This window comes from Hyaena hyaena, unplaced genomic scaffold (assembly GCF_003009895.1).
Source record: "Hyaena hyaena isolate Hyena2069 unplaced genomic scaffold, ASM300989v1 scaffold_608, whole genome shotgun sequence".
NCBI lineage: Eukaryota > Metazoa > Chordata > Mammalia > Carnivora > Hyaenidae > Hyaena > Hyaena hyaena.
In genome coordinates this window covers 1,030,661-1,048,114 of record NW_024081243.1, presented here as the reverse complement: position 1 = coordinate 1,048,114, position 17,454 = coordinate 1,030,661, and the positions used below count along the sequence as shown (strand labels likewise).

The 17,454-nt window shown below is 44.3% G+C and overlaps 1 protein-coding gene across 1 annotated transcript in view; it reads left to right on the top strand.

Annotated features, from left to right (window-relative positions):
* LOC120248776 (calcium-dependent secretion activator 1) overlaps positions 1 to 17,454 on the top strand; it is a 268,332-nt gene that overhangs the window by 100,318 nt on the left and 150,560 nt on the right. Inside the window, exons 8-10 of the mRNA XM_039257246.1 lie at positions 4,650 to 4,758; positions 11,259 to 11,471; positions 16,223 to 16,234. Of these exons, the coding sequence (XP_039113177.1) occupies positions 4,650 to 4,758; positions 11,259 to 11,471; positions 16,223 to 16,234 (334 nt within the window). The remainder of the gene's footprint in view (positions 1 to 4,649; positions 4,759 to 11,258; positions 11,472 to 16,222; positions 16,235 to 17,454) is intronic.

Sequence of the window (17,454 nt, the reverse complement as noted above, 5' to 3'; positions counted from 1 at the left end):
ATTCGGGTCTGTATAGTTCTAAAATCTATTCTCCCTCTATTTCACCAAGTGGCCTTCATGTTAACATCAGTCAGGAGTCTAGGATTTATACTCTGTGACCCTTCATTTACTACCAGGTCACATTAAAAATGGTCCTGGGGTCCCTGGCTGGCTCAGTCCACTTGATCTTGGAGCTGTTAGTTCAAGCCCCAAGTTGGGCACAGAGATTACTTAAAAATAAATATTTTTTAGAGGCACCCGGGTGGCTCAGTAGGTTGGACTCTGTCTCTTGATTTCGGCTCAGGTCATGATCTCAGGGTTTTGGTATGTGGGTTCAAGCCCCACCTTCAGCTCTGGGCTGACAGCAGAGCCTGCTTGGGAGTCTTCCTTTCTCCCTCTTTCTATGCCCCTCCCTCATTCATTTCTCTCTCTCTCTCTCAGAAATGAATAAACTTTTTAAAAAAAAATTTTAAATATTTTAAGTTAAGCATCTTTTAAAAACAAAATAAAAATGGTTCTTGTTCCCAGGAATTCTATTCTTCATATCATAAAAATTTGTCCATCTTCAGATCTTGGCTCAATCAGTCAACGCTTCCTCATGAAAACTTTCTGTGGCCGCCCAACCAGACCAAATCACTGAGCTTGTAGAGTACCATGTATGTTTTTTCAAATACTTATCCCCATTCAAGTTACACATTTCTGAGGTAATGTGATGAATGTCTGCCTTCACACTAAACAAGAGAGCAGAAGTCATATTTGCTTTTGTTCATCTTTATAATCCTAGCACCAAACATATACCTAAGGATTTGTTAAATGAATAAATGAATCTACTGTAAATAAATAACTCTTTTCTAAAATGGATATATGTAAACTCTGGGCAAGGGCCAGTGACCAGGGTTCAGTAAAAATAACAGCTGAGGCAATCATGAGAAATGATGGTGAAGGCAAGGAGAGGGGTTCAAACAAAATGCATTCTATCTTTAGTTGTATGTGCAAGGACTTCAGTCTCCCAGGGATGGCAGGATGAAGGAGAAGGGAGAGTTCAAGAAAAAGAAAGCACTGACCCTTTCATCTCATATCTGGGCACTAGTTGTTAAGTATAACTGCAAGTCAGGGGCTGAAAGTTCCTGGACAGTTCCTGTATATGAAAAGAGTGGTTCTCAAGCTTTAGTGTGCTTTAAGAAATATCTAGAGCAGTTATGAAAAAAATCGATCCCTGAGACCCACCCTGACCTGAGATTCTGTTGTTCTGTCTTAAAGAATCTACGTATTTATAAACGACACTCCACCCTCCCATACACACACTCTAGTGAAAGTGGCCCTAGCCCACTCTTTAAGAAACACTGTTAACTGGGGCGCCTGGGTGGCTTAGTCGGTTAAGCGTCTGACTTTCGCTTGGGTCATGATCTCGTGGTTTGTGGGTTCGAGCCCCGCGTCGGGCTCTGTGCTGACTGGCAGCTCAGAGCCTGGAGCCTATTTCAGAGTCTGTGTCTCCCTCTCTCTCTGACCCTCCCCTGCTCACGCTGTCTCTCTCTCTCTCTCCTAGAAATAAATAAAAATATTAAAAAAAAAAAGAAACACTGTTAACCTTTTCCTAAAGAGTGCCTGACAATAAGCTTGTATATTGGAGGTCCGGCCGCCTATTAAACATCCCTTGAAGGCTGTACCCACAGAAATCCCAACAGCCTGTCTGATCCCACGATTCCATATGTGGGATGCACCAGCTGAAAAACCCAAAGATGTCAACCTTGCAGCCCTGTAGATTTCAGATCCCTCCTTTCCGATGTCTGTTAGTCATTTCAGATCACTAGATCTCTTTTTTCTGTTGTTCTGGGCCAGCCTCTGTGGCACCAGTGGTCAACTGATTTGTGACATGTATTCTAGGTCTTTCTGTGCCATCATTACACTAGTGCTCACCATCTCATTAACCTCTTACCAAAATTCACTTGAAAGAGAATTTTACTGTGGAAGAGAAACATTCATGTCATCGGCAATATCTTTCACTTAGTGACGGCTTGTAGAAGCTTAAAAAAAAACAAAAACGGAGGCGCCTGGGTGGCTCAGTTGGTTGAGCGACCAACTTCGGCTCAGGTCATGATCTCACAGTTTGTGAGTCGAGCCCTACACAGGCCTCTGTGCTGACAGCTTAGAGTGTGGAGCCTGCTTCAGATTCTGTGTCTCCCTCTCTCTCTGCCCTTCCCCCACCCACACTCACTCTCTCTCAAAAATAAATAAAACATTAAAAAAATTTTTTTAAATCAAAACATTCCCAAGCCTTTTGCTATTCCCCCATCCTTCCAGAACTCAGAAAAACTGAGGCTCCCCCTCAGATTTGCAATAATTGGAATTTCTTCTTCCTGCCTTTATTTCCTAAAGTCACCAAATCCCCACTTAAAATGCTTCTAATAAACCGACTCTAGTTGATGTTCGCCCAAAGTTCGTCAGGACAGCTTCGCAGTATTACCAGCAGAGGGCAGCAGAGTACAGCGCTCCAGGAAGCAGGCACCTGAAATAGAGTAGGAAAATCAAAAAGCCCAAAGCGTGTAGCAATAGTAAATGCATGAATCTTGAAATAACACCCTTCTGTTGTGATATTTTTCTGATCTCGAGTTAGTGTCTGCAACTCTCTGGCTAATCATCACATTAACAAACTACATCATTTCTTTGTTGCCAGAGACAGGTACAAATCACTCCAGAATCCTTCCAGCCACACGGATGGCCACTCTCATGCTGGGGACCTGGGGGATCATTTATTCAGACAAGTAATAAGTTGAAAAGGCCTGGTGCTGTGCCTGTGATAACATGTAAATTTGGAATTTAAAAAAAAAAAACCCTCTTTATTAGATTATACATACTTGACTTTCTAGAACCAATCATCAATTCGCAAATGCCCTTTATATGGTAGACTTTATTTAAAAGGAGGCAAATGTAACCAAGATGTTTGGCTCCCTACCCTTACCTTCAACAGATTTATAATCTAATAGGCAAATATACCTACTCAACTTCTGTATATTAGAATCCTAGCAGTAGATGCAAGGAAGCTGCTTATTTAAATGCACACATTGAGTACTTGCTATGTGATCGTCACACGCGATATGTAAAGCTCTTTATTGCTCAGTCCGGATCCCCCCTGCAACAGTAAGATGCAAGTAAAATACAGACGAGGACGCTGAGACTTCGGTAGGTGGAAGCTTATCGGAGCTAGGATGGACCCCGTGGCCAGTGTGACCCCTACGCTCACACTCTTAACCCTCCTTTTTAGGAGAAGAGGATGCTCTTGGCTTTTCTGCTTTTTGCAAAGGATAATGCATGTCCACTTAGGAAAATACTCTTAGTGATCTGGCCTTCTATTTTCCTGAAAGCCCCTTAGGGCCTTCCAGTATAAAGAACAAGTTCTGCAAACCATATGCGTCGTGAAGAAAGTTTTCACTAGGAACCTACAGAGGGCAGCAGCAGATAAACCAATCGCACTCCTTTAGCTGCCGTTAGGACCCTCAGGCCCCCGAGGATGCGGAGATGGGTGATGGGTACAGAGGAGGAGAGCACCAATTTCTAACTGCCATTAAAAAAGAGACAGAGACAGACAGATCTCACCATGGAGGAGGCTAACGTCGTCCCCAGCAGGGATCAAAGTTCACCTAGAAAATGTCTCCCTTAATAAAGGGAACTAAGAGAGAAGGGATGTGGCACTCCTTCTCCAAGATGCTGACATCGTGGATGGTAAATATCCCCACAAGCTTTTAGCCCAAACCCTGAAGGATGCTCACTCTCCCACAGGCACCGTGCAGATGAGCCAGATGCAGAAACACTAAGTATCCACACTGGGTCTGGGCACACCATGGCCACAGGGTCCTGGAGGCTGGCCCGCAGCTGCGGAGCCCTCGCCCATCACTGGCATGGATGCCTGTGTCACTGGTGAGGGCTGCCAAGGGACAGCGGCTGTGCCGCTGAGGGCTGAGGGTGGCTCTCCTGTGACTGGCACCTAGTGATCGAGTGCTCATTGCTTGTGACAGCATGTCACTCCTGCACTTGTCTGAGATGCAGGCAAGACCTCGCAAAGCAACCAGAAGCCTTCCTTCCATGGGAGAGGGAGGGGGGAACAAAATGTGTGGCTTGATGCTGAGAATTGGCTTGCAAAAAATCAAATGGTAACAAGAAGTAGTAGGGGCATTTGTAAATGAGCGTCTGATCCCTAACTGCTGACCAAAAGGCCTGTACGAACGTGGCAGTCTCAGCCAGGGCCAAGGTTATCTTAGGTAAGACCTATAAAATTTCCACTATTTACCCAGTTTTGAGCTACAAAAATGGCAATTTCATATGGCTGAGCCCATTAAAATAACAAAGAGCAATAATAATAACTTCTAGCTTTTATCAAGCACTTAGTGCCAAGAACAAATTCTAAGTACATTCCATGTGTGAACTCATTCAGCTCGCACAATAAGCCAGTGGGGAGGTAGGTTCTCAGATTATATCGAGGCCTATACATGGGGTAACAAAGGACCAGAGAGGCCAAGAAACTTGCTCTAACTCACACAGCTAGCAGGTAGCAAACCTCAGCTTGAACCCAGCTACGAAGTACAGAGCCTCAGGGACAAGGACGTGGTTGACGGGCGAGGGTGTCTTCAGGGACGGAGTCGGTAACAACGTGACGATCTGCTTTGCCTTGCCAGGTCAGTCAGTACACATTTGCCATGTGCAGTTATCGGGAGAAGAAAGCGGAGCCTCAGGAACTGCTACAGCTAGACGGCTACACCGTGGACTACACCGACCCGCAGCCAGGTACCCGCCTGCCCTCGAGGCTCTGCACCCACCGAGCTCTCCCCCTGACCCAAGTCATAGTCAGCGACATTTCCTGGGCACCTCCTCTGGGCTGGGCACCGAGCCAAGTTACTAGGTCTTGCAGGCAACCGGGACAGCCACAGGCCAGGGTCTTAACGGAGTTTCCATCCTGGGTGAGTGAATGCCATCCCAGTCAAGGGTTTTGGTTTTACCCAAGGGACCCTCATAAAGCCAAACAGAAAACATAATACGTTTTTCTTTGACCTAGCTGTGGCCCGGGACTACGTGCTCCCCCCAGAATGCCACAAAAGAAATTACTAAACGAGGGAGTCTTATAGGCACCCTAAGGACTGTGTGCATGTGTGTGTGTTACTGTGTGTTGTTTTTCACCAGTGATATGTGGGCCGGGTGGGGTCCCCGTCTCCACGTGTAAGGGAGCCCGGCCTGTACATCTCTGTCCGCTAGCTACAATTCCGCGGTAGCCGATGGCACTTGGAAAGAAAGCCCTCCCTACACGTCTTCAGTTCCCAGCATACACACCCACATCCACGTCCCTAAGCCTTATGTAACGAAAAGAACCACACAAACTGTAGCATCTCTCATAAGTTCTCCATCCTGCCCCCTCACACCTCTTCCCACCCCCCGCCACCCATTTCATCTTCTTCCCTGGGGAAAAAAAAATGAATAAAAATCAGCCTCAAAGAACCTTCAAAATGGGGGGGGGTGCGAAATCATTTCAGCATATTAATGAACAACAAGCACCAACAGCCCTCTCCCAGAGAAGTTTATTTTTATGCCAAATCTGCACAAGGGAAGCATTTCCAACCATACTGCTTTATTTGGCCCAAAACCTTTTTTTCTACTCCCATATTGCTCTTCCACATGCAACAAAATACACATAAAAGAAAAACAGAGTTTGAGAAAAGATGGGATGTTAACCTGAAAAGGTGTGGCTGGGGGGAAAGGCCCAGCCCCTCTTCGGAAGATTAGCACCTTCCGGGTCCCAGCTCTGAGTGGTTTGGACCAACCCCCACCTCCCGCCTGGGTAGCCTGCTTTCCTACAGGAGCCTGATGCAGAGCTGACCACATAAGGCAGGCGAATGTTAGAGGCTCTGCCTGGAAAGCCGTCCTAAGGAATAATGACTACGAGTCTGAAACAATTTGCTACAACATCTCATTGAAAGGATGTGGCTCCTGCATTAAGAAACCAGCTTCCCGGGTTTCCGTGATAGTCCGCATTCTTGTCAAACCATCCAATTCCCTTTAGAAAAATAGACTCCAACTTTCCAAAGACCTGCATTTTCAAGTGGGAGGCGAAAGAGCCCCACACGAGAAGGAAATACAATAGCATCTTTTGACAGTAATTCCTTCTATGCCAGTCCTCTGCTCCTTTCTCCCACACGATTGCATTTGGACCTTACACAATCCCACCAAGGAGACGGGACCAGGATCACCTTTCCCATTTGGAAAAGAGAGGAAAGGAACTGGAATTCAGGGTCTAGCCCACCTCATTCTTTGGCGCTTGCAGGAAAACGCAGTGATGCATACCGCTAGAGCAGAGCTAGAACTGTTATTTTAGCAGAGGAAAGCAGGATTCTCTTCCTTCAGTAGGGAGGGCGAGAGTGGAGAGAAAGCTGTTCTGTACACACGTAAAAGTTAGCCACGCACGCATAGTCTAAAAGCCTCTTTCCTTTTTTCCACATCGATCCCATGGGATGGAATTTATAAATTCCTTTACCAAAGATGTAAATGGAAGGTAAATGGATTACATTCTTGAAAATAACAAGCCACTTCTGCTCTTCCATGGGCAAATCCCTATTTATTTCCAAAGTGACGTTTGATTGAAAATGGAGATTTCAAGCTCCCACTTGTCACAAGAATCTAACTCAGAACTTTTTCTTTTCTTTTTTTTTTTTCTCATGAGCAGGGGAAGGTCAGAGAGAGAGAGAGACACAGAATCCGAAGCAGGCTTCAGGCTCTGAGCTGTCAGCACAGAGCCCAATGCAGGGCTCGAACCCACAAACCGTGAGATCATTACCTGAGCTGAAGTTGGACGCTTAACCAACTGAGCCGCCCAGGTGGCCCTTACTCAGAACTCCTTAAACAGTGCTTGTTAAAAGTGGAAGTTCCTGGGCCCCACTCCTAACCTATGATCCAGAGGGCCGGAGGGCGGAATCCTCATAGCTAAATAAGCACTCTAGAAGGATTCCTACGTAGGGTCACGCTTGCCATTTGGAGATGGAAGTCCTGCACAATTTAGCCACTGTCCTCACAGGTTTGAAAATCCCCTCAACTGCCCCCTGACACATGGGTGTGCAAATGGAGAAGGACTTCTGAGTCTCCCCTTTCTCCTGCTCTTGGCTTTATGCGGGTGTGAGCCGAGCCAACAGGTGGAGGTTGTTACGGTGCAGAGAGCACTGTAGGGGTGCGTGCACTTGCCTTTGCACCAGCCTCCGATCTGCATGGGCACCTGGACACACTCCTGTGTGCCCCGTCAACTCTACCTATTTAGCATCTTTGAAACATTCATTTTGGTGAATTTGTAAATAATTGCGTGTGAATTTTACATATAGGCTACTCATCATAACCTAGAAATGAAAAATGCTTCACTTCAACTCTCCCTGGATATGTATGGTTTGGAGACTATACAGTGAGCTCTCAAGTTCTATAAGATTAAGTAATTAAGTCTAAATAAAAGGACATTCCGAAGAATTCAACGGCACAATTTAAACAAGCGTGTTAAGCCTTAGACAGCTTTGTCATTACGAAGAGACTATGTCGGGGCTCCTGAGTGGCTCAGTCAGTTCAGCTCCTGACTCTTGGTTTTGGCCCAGGTCATGATCTCTCCGTTTTTGAGTTCGAGCCCCGCATCGGGCTCTGTGCTGACAGCAGAGCCTGCTTGAGATTCTCTCTCTCCCTCTCTCTCCTTCTCAAAAATGAATCAATAAACTTTTAATAAATAAATAGACTATGTCCATCCAAGCAGTTTGTTGGACAGCAGCCCCCCTCCCCTCCACCCTGCAGGGAGCTGGCTACCATTCCCTGCCTGGCCTGCCTCTGTCCTTTCCCAGACATGTTTTTTTCTTCTTGACAGGTCCATACCTGTGGGGCTGTGCTCCACGTTCTCCTTGAAGTGCCCATGCACTGTCACACATCATGTTCTACAGATTCCGTCCCCAGGAATTGCTGCCTGATCTAAAACTTTGCTGCCTCAGAGCAAGGGTCGATGTTCATTTTGCTTTCTCCTTCCTAGGTTTCCTCTCAGCTGGGCTGCTCTGCTCCCTCCTTCCTATCATTGGTGTGCCCTTGGCCCCCCGTGCTTTCTGGAAAAGCTCTGCTGCTCTCCGCTGCTGTCATTGCCACGGCTTCGACTGCTCTAGAGATTTCTCCCTGTGCTCTGCTGTGTCCACAATTAGGCTTCATTCTGTAATTACTAATTCTCTGAGAGCTTTTACTGTGCATTGGGCCACACTATTCAGCTTGGCAACAGTATAGCCTGAGGGTTACGATTGTTAGCTCTGGAGCCAGACGGTGGGGTGAGAAGCCCAGCGCGGATGCTCAGAGCCCAATTTTGTGTTTTTGGGCTAGTTACTGCTTTCTCGGTGACTGTTTTCTCATTTATAAAATGGGTATAATAGGGCTTCCTTCATAGGGCCATCGAGAGGATTAAACAAACATCTGAAAACTTCTTATATCTTTCTGCCTCTGCCTCTCCACTTTCCACAGCAGCCCCATGAACTGATGTTCTGACAGTAGCTCCGGGAACACAGCATCCCCACACCCAAGAGGGTGAGGGGTGGGGCAGGGGAAGTACACTCCGGTGACATCTCGCCTGGCGTTCACTGACAGTATCAAAGTAGCTTGTCCCAAAAGTTACCATGAGGCTAGGCTGCCGAAGGTCTGTTGACTCACTCTTTCTTTCAGCTCCTTAGTGTTCACTTTTCAGGGCTTAAGGCATCCCTCAAAGCTCTTCTTCCTTTCCCTTCCAGATTTTCCTTCTTATCATGCCATCCATTCATTTCATCAGGTTTTCCCAGCTTGCTAACTGTATACCATCCTATCCAAATCACACATTTAAAAGCTCTCCATAAGGGATTAGGCAAAATACTCTCTCATAATCATAACTACTAACAAGCTTTTGTTAAAAATGCTATAGCACTAGACTCTCCATATAAAGAAGTGGCTGTTTCTTGTTCTAAAGACCCTGGAAATTCCAAGTGCAGAACTCCTGGCACACACAGAATAGATACCCGAATTCGTGTTATCAGCACGATGGAGAAGTCTTAATGTCACCAGAGACCTTTTCCAATGGCAAATGTCAAACAGGCTAGTGACTGGGCCTTGTTGGAAATTTTGGGATGCTATCTGCCCCTACTCATTCCCTCTCAGTACTAAACCAGCAGCTGGGAGGATGATGAAAATAGGAAGCTGTATTTCCAGCCAGCAAGTACCCTAAAATACAGTCTTTTGAAATTTGTTGATAGGCCGATGTGGTTTTAGTCTGAGCCCAAAAAGGCTTTCACCTACCTCTCTCTGAATGTTAACCTTGAGAAGAGCCTGTGGAAAAAGATGGGTCTGTAGAGCATTCATTCATTCAACAAGTATTTGCTAGATACCTACTACATCCCATGTGCTGTTCCAGGTACTAGGGATAGAGCAGAGAACAAAACAGACAAAACCTCCCTGTCCTTATGAAGTTGAGTAAGTTTTATAGCTTGTTGGAAAGCAATAAGCAAGATGAGAGAGACAGTGACTGAGGGGTGAAGGTCAAGGAGAGACTCAACAAGAATGTGATGTTTGAGCAAAGATATGAAGGAGGTGATGATGTGAATCATGCAGATATCTGGAGGAGGCATGTTCTAGGCACAGGAAAGAGCAAGTGCAAAAGTCTCGAGGTGAGAACATACCTGAGTGTTCCAGGAACAGCTAGAGATGAGTTATGGCTCCCGGGAAGAATGTGCATGTACGCATTAAGGAAAGGGTAGGAGGAGACAAGGGTAGAAGTAGTGGTGGGTCAATTCATTTGGCCTTGTGAACCTTGTCAGAACCTAGACTTTTCCTTTGAGCAAATTGAGGAGCAACTGGCTGGCTCTGAGCAGAGGAGTGACATGATTTGACTCTCGCTAAACTGATGACTCTGACTGCCATTGAGAATCAACTATAGGGAGTGAGGATGAGGCAGAATAGATAAGGTGAGAGGCTATTAAAATAGCCCAGGTGAGAGATAAGCAGGACTAGACCCAGAGTGGAGGCATTGGAGGTGGAGGAAGGGGTCAAATTTTGGTATAATGTTCTGAAAGTAGAGCCATCGGAATTCCATGGGAAGTGGGTAGTGAGAGAAAGTGAGGAGTCAAAAAGGATCCCAAGGTTGAGGGCTTGAACAGCTAGAGCAGCGAGCTCAGCTTTACTCAGATGGAGAGGAGTTTGGGAGAAAGACCAAGAGTTCACTGTTGTCTGTGATAAGCGCAGGGTGTCTATCAGATATCTATGTGAAGAAGTCAAGAAAACCATTAGGTGTTCAGGTCTGCAGTTCACAGGAGAGGTCCAGGGTAAAGACAGAAATGTAGGGACCATGAGCATATTCATGGTGGGTAGACTGGAAAGCATCATTGGGGAAGAGGAGAAGAGGTCCAAGGACACAGTGCCAGGATGCTACACCTTCAACATTCAGGAGGAGGAGGAGGAGGAGAAGCCAGTGAACAAGACTGACAAGCAGCAGTCGGGGAGGGTGGAGAAAATGTTTCAAAGAGAATAGAGTGTCAGGTGTGGCTGATAGCCCCATGGGTCAAATAAAATGTTGGCTCTGAACTGATCTTAGGATTCAGTGATGTGGAAGTCATTGGTGACCTTGACAAGTTTCCATGGGGCCGCAGCCTTCTTGGAGAAGCTGCAAAGCAGAACGGGAGGAGAAAAGACTCTCGTTACTGACAATGTGGTCCTCAGATCAACACCATCCATCCTCTGGGAGCTTGTTAGGAATACAGGATCTCAGGCTCCTGCCCCAGACCTACCAAATCAGAAGCTGCTTTCTAACCAGATGCCTGCAGGATTTTCATGTGTGCTAAGACTTAAGAACCCGCAGGAGAGACTCCCCTTATATTATGAAGAGAACAGTAGGACAGAAGCCGAAGGGAGAGGTGGGGTCAAGAGATGGTTGTTTTCTTGTTGTTGGCAGTGGTGGTTTGTTTGTTTTCAAAGATGAGAAAAATAATGGTATGTTTATAGGCAGATATCTAACCCAACCAGTAGGTAGCCTGCCTGACACTTCTGTCCCCAGGAAGACAAAGACAGAAACAAGAGCCAGTCTCAAAATGTCTCCTTAACATTGTGACTTCACTCTGTGGCCACGTAGATGTCAGACTTCCCATCTTAGGATTAGATAAACTGCCCCTCCCTTCTCTGGCCTGCGGAAAAGCAGCAGAAATGGCCTTTCTCGGGCTCCCTTCTGCCGAGAACATGGTGGCTCAGCTTAGTAGTGTAATTATTCCCTTTTATTTCAGGTTTAGAGGGTGGCCGAGCCTTCTTTAATGCAGTCAAAGAAGGAGACACCGTGATATTTGCAAGTGATGATGAGCAAGATCGCATCTTGTGGGTCCAAGCCATGTATCGGGCCACTGGGCAGTCACATAAGCCGGTGCCCCCGACCCAAGTCCAGAAACTCAACGCTAAGGGAGGGAACGTGCCTCAGCTGGATGCCCCCATCTCCCAATTTTGTAAGTAAATACGCCATTCGTTAAAAATAGCTCTGTAGAGGAAAGCAAATTTTCTGAAGTCGAATTAGAAAATCTAGTTGCTTTTATGTTAAGGATTCATAAAATCATGTTTGCTGGGAATAAAAAAAGATTAATTCAGGGGGAAAAAGTTGGAACTAAAATGTAGATGAAAGTAATTTTAAAGTGCAATACTTGACATTCCCCCCCCAAGGCCTAAACAGGAAAATATATTTTAGGTGTATTTTTATCTCTTTGTTTTGGGGAGTGTTCGGAATTCACAGCCAGGCTTGTATTTGTTCGAGTCCTTCAAATATAGTAGGTTATGTATGTATGTCCTTGACTCATTTCTTCCTATTAAAAGTAATTTTAAAATAGGGCTTGATTTGAAGTAAATTTAAATCTGCAACTTAGAACCATTTAAAAATAAATGATGACATTATCACATGCAGTGGAAAAAACAAAACAAAAAAAATGGTACCTAAAACCCCATTCTGAGCAAATATACCAGGACCCAAAAATGAAGCTGTCTCATTAAATGGCCCTGGTTCATTTTCCAGTTCCTTTCCCTTTTACCTCTGTATCCCTTTTAATGTCTTGCCCCTTTGCCGTGACTTTTTGATACCTAGGAGAGTATTTTTTGCTTCCCTCTCCCAACACTTCTGATACATGAGGCAAGGTGAAATCCAACATGCACTTGGAGACATTTATTAAAACAACGGAAATGGAAACACTGGAAACATAAAGCACCAAATAAAGTCATTCATTTTAGTTACAACGTCAACTGGAAATAGAGACTTCTGCCTTGCCCTGAATATCAAGTCATTCGGGGATCACTCAGGTACAAGTCATGTTTAGCAATCAGCATGATGATTCCTTACTTTAGCAAGAAACCTACTCAGTCAGGTTCACAGAGACAACCATCTAGGTCATGAGATATACAACTGAGGAAGGCAGATGAGGTCCCTGCTCTCAGGATACCTCTGTCCCAGTGAAGGAGTCTAGCCAGCACCCAAATCAAAAAGTAAATAAGATAGCGGTAGATGTTGAAAACTACGAAGAATATAATGCAGTGGTGACTCAGTGGAGAGAGATGATCTGAACTTAAGCCCAAATGATAGGATGTCAGCTCAAAAATACCTTCGCAGCAGGTAGGAAAGCAATGCAAAAGCCCACAGCAGAAACTTGACCTTCAATGCAGTGGTTCTACATAGTCTCTCCCCTGTCGCTCTTAAGCAAATTATGCATATGATTTGAAGTATTTTACAGCTACACAACTACAGAGAGGTGAATTTTCTTTCCTAATGGATTCCACTGCCATGTCTATTTCTGTGTTCTTGTAACACCCTTGCTTATGAGGGGAAAAAAAAGAACAACTCTTTTTGAATGAGAAACACTATGTATCAGGTGCTCCCAGGAATTCCTGTCCAGTACCAATGGTTTCTTAAAGAAAGATGTGTTACCCGTGGAACATTGTGGATAATCACACAATCACTATGGGTTTCCATGCAGAAAATCCCGAAAGAAGGAGGAGGAGGTTGAGGAAGGGCTTTGGGGTAAGGGACAACCCTCCTGACCATAACCACCACCATCTTCCCCACTCTCTCCCTATTTTCTCTACCATTTGTGACACTTAGGTTTATCTGAGAGCAATAAAGAGAGAAGGCAACATCTTTTTCTATGGTTTAGTCAGGAGTTGAGATGAAGCATACCCAATATTTATGTACTTTGTTTCAGAAAACAGTCTGTGATGGAATCCTTCCTTTCACCCTGTCTGACAGGCTCCATTTTAATAAATTTAGAACCAACACATCCTATCATGCTTCTCTGAAATGGAATTAGGTGCACATCAGAGGAGCAAATTCCTAATTGTAATCACCACACAAATCAACTTCATAGAACATGTACCTCAGTGGTATTTGAAAAATACTGGTTTTATTTCCAAAGAATCTCAATTTCTTCTGAAGTCATTTCACCTGCCCTTCAGTGTTTCTGTTCTGCCATCTGCCCAGGTCAAGAAATCACTGCTTCCTTTGTGATTAGCCTCACTTTTTTCTCACCAATGTAGGAAAGAGGAAGGAACTCAGGAGTAAAATTAAATGGAAACCAGGTACTGATTTAAAAACAAAGAAGAAGAAGAAGACCACTGATGGAGACTGATGAAGAGGATGTCTCCCTCATGGAAATACTGGAAATACACAGGGGCTCTTGATTAGATTTCCCTCCGTGGATAAGATTCATTTCACAAGGAAATTAGAATACTAGTCATTAGGCACAGCAGGAAGATATATCACTGCCCTAGTTGACATAGGGGGTCTTGTGTTCAATGGAGAATCCGAAGCAAAATTCTAAAGGTTAGAATATGGGTAATATCATCCCTAGGGAAGCATGGGAGGTAATAGGTAATATCATCCCCAGAGAGCATGGGAGGTAGACTGAGAGATAAGTGAGAAGGTAATTCATGCCTCCAGAATTTGTCAGTACCTTGTGGTAGACACCTTCTCTGGTGTCTTCTTAATCACTGCTCAGGATCAGGGGTTCTCCAAAGAGTGTGAGAACCTCCTATACCTCCAGGTTCTATAAGTACAAAGCTACCATGTTCATCCATGCAGATTGTGCACTTCATTAGTCACTTTGCACACAGACAGTAATATGAATGGTGCCTGTTGAGTTGTGCAGTGCCCAATCTACACAACTGTGTGCCATGAACCTGTAATGAATGATAGTCCTTACCCAGAGCTTTAGTCCAATAATATTGAACCCAAGAATCTCACAGTTCCTTTACTACTCCTAAAACAGAGGCTCAGCACCCTTCCAGATTCTATTGCTAGTTTAGGCACTTACTAAAAACTGCAGCCAGAGTAGTGAGGCTTCTTTTCCCATAATTTAGCAAAGGAATCCAGTCAAGATTTTAACCAACCCAGCCTTTTGCATCACATTTGATCATTTATACTTAGGGATATAGAAAACCCATGATAAAGACTTTTTTTTTTTTTTTTTAAAGGAACAAGGAACTTTACATTCTGTAGTGCCACTGAGTAGCTATGCATAACAATAAAAAACTGGCTGGGGGTTGGAGATTCTATCATAATTATAGGTGGAATCTGCCACAAAATGGGGATCGTGTCGTAATTACTTTATAGCTGCATTGAGTTTGTTAAATTCAAACCATCACCATGAAACAGATCAGGCTTTATCTATGGGTAGTGGCCATACTTACATGGTTGATTCACACCTAGGGTTACCACCTTATCCAGATTTGCCCATGTCTTCCCTGGTTTTAGCACTGAAAGTTCTGTATCCCAGAAACTCCTTGGACTTGGGCAAACTGGGAGAGGTGGGTCATCTGGAACTACAGAGCCAGGCTCTAGAAAAATGAAAAACAATCACAGCATTGTACTAACTAGCAAACGTTGATCCTTCACTGGATATTTGGCTCTATATTGTCTACATTGTCACATTGCAAACATTCAGGTACCTGTTCTGGAACCCCATGAGCAAAATCAATCAAGTATTGCATTTTAAAAAAAGGTTTCCTTGACTCCCAAAAGGTAAGGGTCATTGCTAAATACCTAATTCTGTACACAGTTCATCAAATCCAGTATCTGTTCAAAGTATTTGCCACTCTTGCAAGTGAATAATTTTTAGGAACAGCGTTTGAGTGAGTGAACTCTGTAATCACTTTATTAGTATTACTGGCAAAGGGAAGCTAGAGACAAATGGGAGAGGTTTTTTTTGGGTAGAGAAAAATAAACACTCCAGTCTTGCCCTGTCGCTGTCTGCTCAAGGGTTATTTGAGAATGGATCATCTTATAGTTTGGGAAGCTTGGGAGTAATTATGAGTTTATTTGGGTCTTTCTAAATTCAGATTGACAGACTTCTGGGTACAGTTGTTATTTTTTTGCCATATCAAAATGAAAAGACACATCTAAGAAAGAGTGGAGTGGAGTATTTCCATGGAATTGTAAAAACCAAAAGAAAAAAAAAATAGATCCTGCTATTCATTCGTTTGTATGTGACTCTACATTGATCTGGGGAGGGTTCCACCAAACTTTAAACCTTTTTTTGTTCTTTTGTGGTTTTTTTGGTGTGTGTCGTCATTGATTTAATTTCCCCCCTTTCATTTTGGTTACACCGTGAAAAAATTAAGTCAGTGGCTAGTTACCCAATGGTTTTAAACCAATATTTGCAATGTTCCAGTTTTGAAGGCCAGTGTCGCTCACCTTGGAAACTATGTCCGAATCTGTCGTTGAGGGTTGCCACCATTTATTACGCCAAGTGGCCCCTCACTGAGAGATCTGATTCCCGTCCAATCTGTGTTAGAGGAGCACTAACAATCAGTCCCTCCATTCTCATGTGGGGTTGGAGTGGGGGAGGTTTAAGCTTTGCTCTTGGGTCAATGATTACTTGATATATCCCTTGAAATGGGTCTCCTTTTAATGTCTGTTGCTCAAACTAATAACTGTTAATCACATCATACATCCCCCAAGTTGGATGTTTTTGAGAACCGTTCTATTTTTGCTGTCACCCGAACAGCCTTCGACAGTCAGCTGGGTGTCGGGAACTGTTGGTTTTGGAGGGAGGGTTGATTTTGGTTTTTGTTTTATTTTGTATCATTTACGTTTTCTTGTTCAATCTTTGCTCAAACCCGAGAACTTTAGCTGCTAGGTTAGAACTCCTGTCTGCTTTCCTGAGCCTTGTTGCTAGTCTTTATGTTATTCTGGTTTGTTCCTTCTTACCCTGCTAACTTCTAGCTGGACTGAAGGGTAAGTGTTCCCCTATAGCTAGCACAGCTCAGATAATCAGACTAGATTATCTGACACCTGCAATGTGCTTCCTCCCCATCCTCTTAAATCTCCCTCATGTCTAAACTTTGTAGTAAAACTTTTCATGTTATTTTCCTGACCTTAGATTTGAACTGTAAGCTTCCATACCGAAACTAGGATGCATGTGATGTGTGCATAATTGCCTCCTCTCCTTGGCTTTCATATTGGCATCAAATGATCCTCTGAGTAAAGCCAACCGTTAGCATCTCCTAATTGTTTTTGTTCCAAGAATATGAATTAGCATCACAACAAAATGGCAAATAATGCCTTTGCTTCATGGAATTTACAGCTACCTGACTGCTTAATGCCTGAAAACAGATCATTTTGCACTCTGATAATGTGTTGTTTCTCCTCTCCCATTCCCAAGATTAGCACGGTCAGAGGGGTCTGTGGGCCGGTAACTATGGATACATTAACAGAGAGAAAGGTGGGGTAGGGGGCCCAAAGAGGTTATCTGACCAAGATTTCAAGAAAGCGCAGAATACTATTAATAAAGTAAATGCATTATATGAACACTAAAGAGGCCGTTCTACTTGATGGGAGGGTGTGCTCTAAGTAAGACCCCAAAAGAGGATTAATTTTTCAAAGGAGAGCTCTAATACATGGGACAACCACACACACATACACAAACAGGAAATTAGGGACATGATCGAGTCTGTATAGTTGATTCACAAGAGCTTCAGCTTCACCATCTCACAATAGCTCAGAGGGTTTGGACCTCTGGTAGCAGCCTCTCTGCTACCCGCCCAAGAACAAGGATAGCAATAACTTTTACGACGTCACTTGTATTTGTATTAATTTCTCTTAATATGCACCTGTGATAGAAAAAAGAAACTTTGGGGGCGCCTGGGTGGCTTAGTCGGTTAAGCGTCCGACTTTCACTTAGGTCATGATCTCGCGGTTCGTGGGTTCGAGCCCCGCGTCGGGCTCTGTGCTGACTGCCAGCTCAGAGCCTGGAGCCTGTTTCAATCTGTGACTCCCTCTCTCTCTAACCCTCCCCTGCTCACGCTGTCTCTCTCTCTCTCCTAGAAATAAAACATTAAAAAAAAAAAAANGCCTGTTTCAATCTGTGACTCCCTCTCTCTCTAACCCTCCCCTGCTCACGCTGTCTCTCTCTCTCTCCTAGAAATAAAACATTAAAAAAAAAAAAAGAAAAAAGA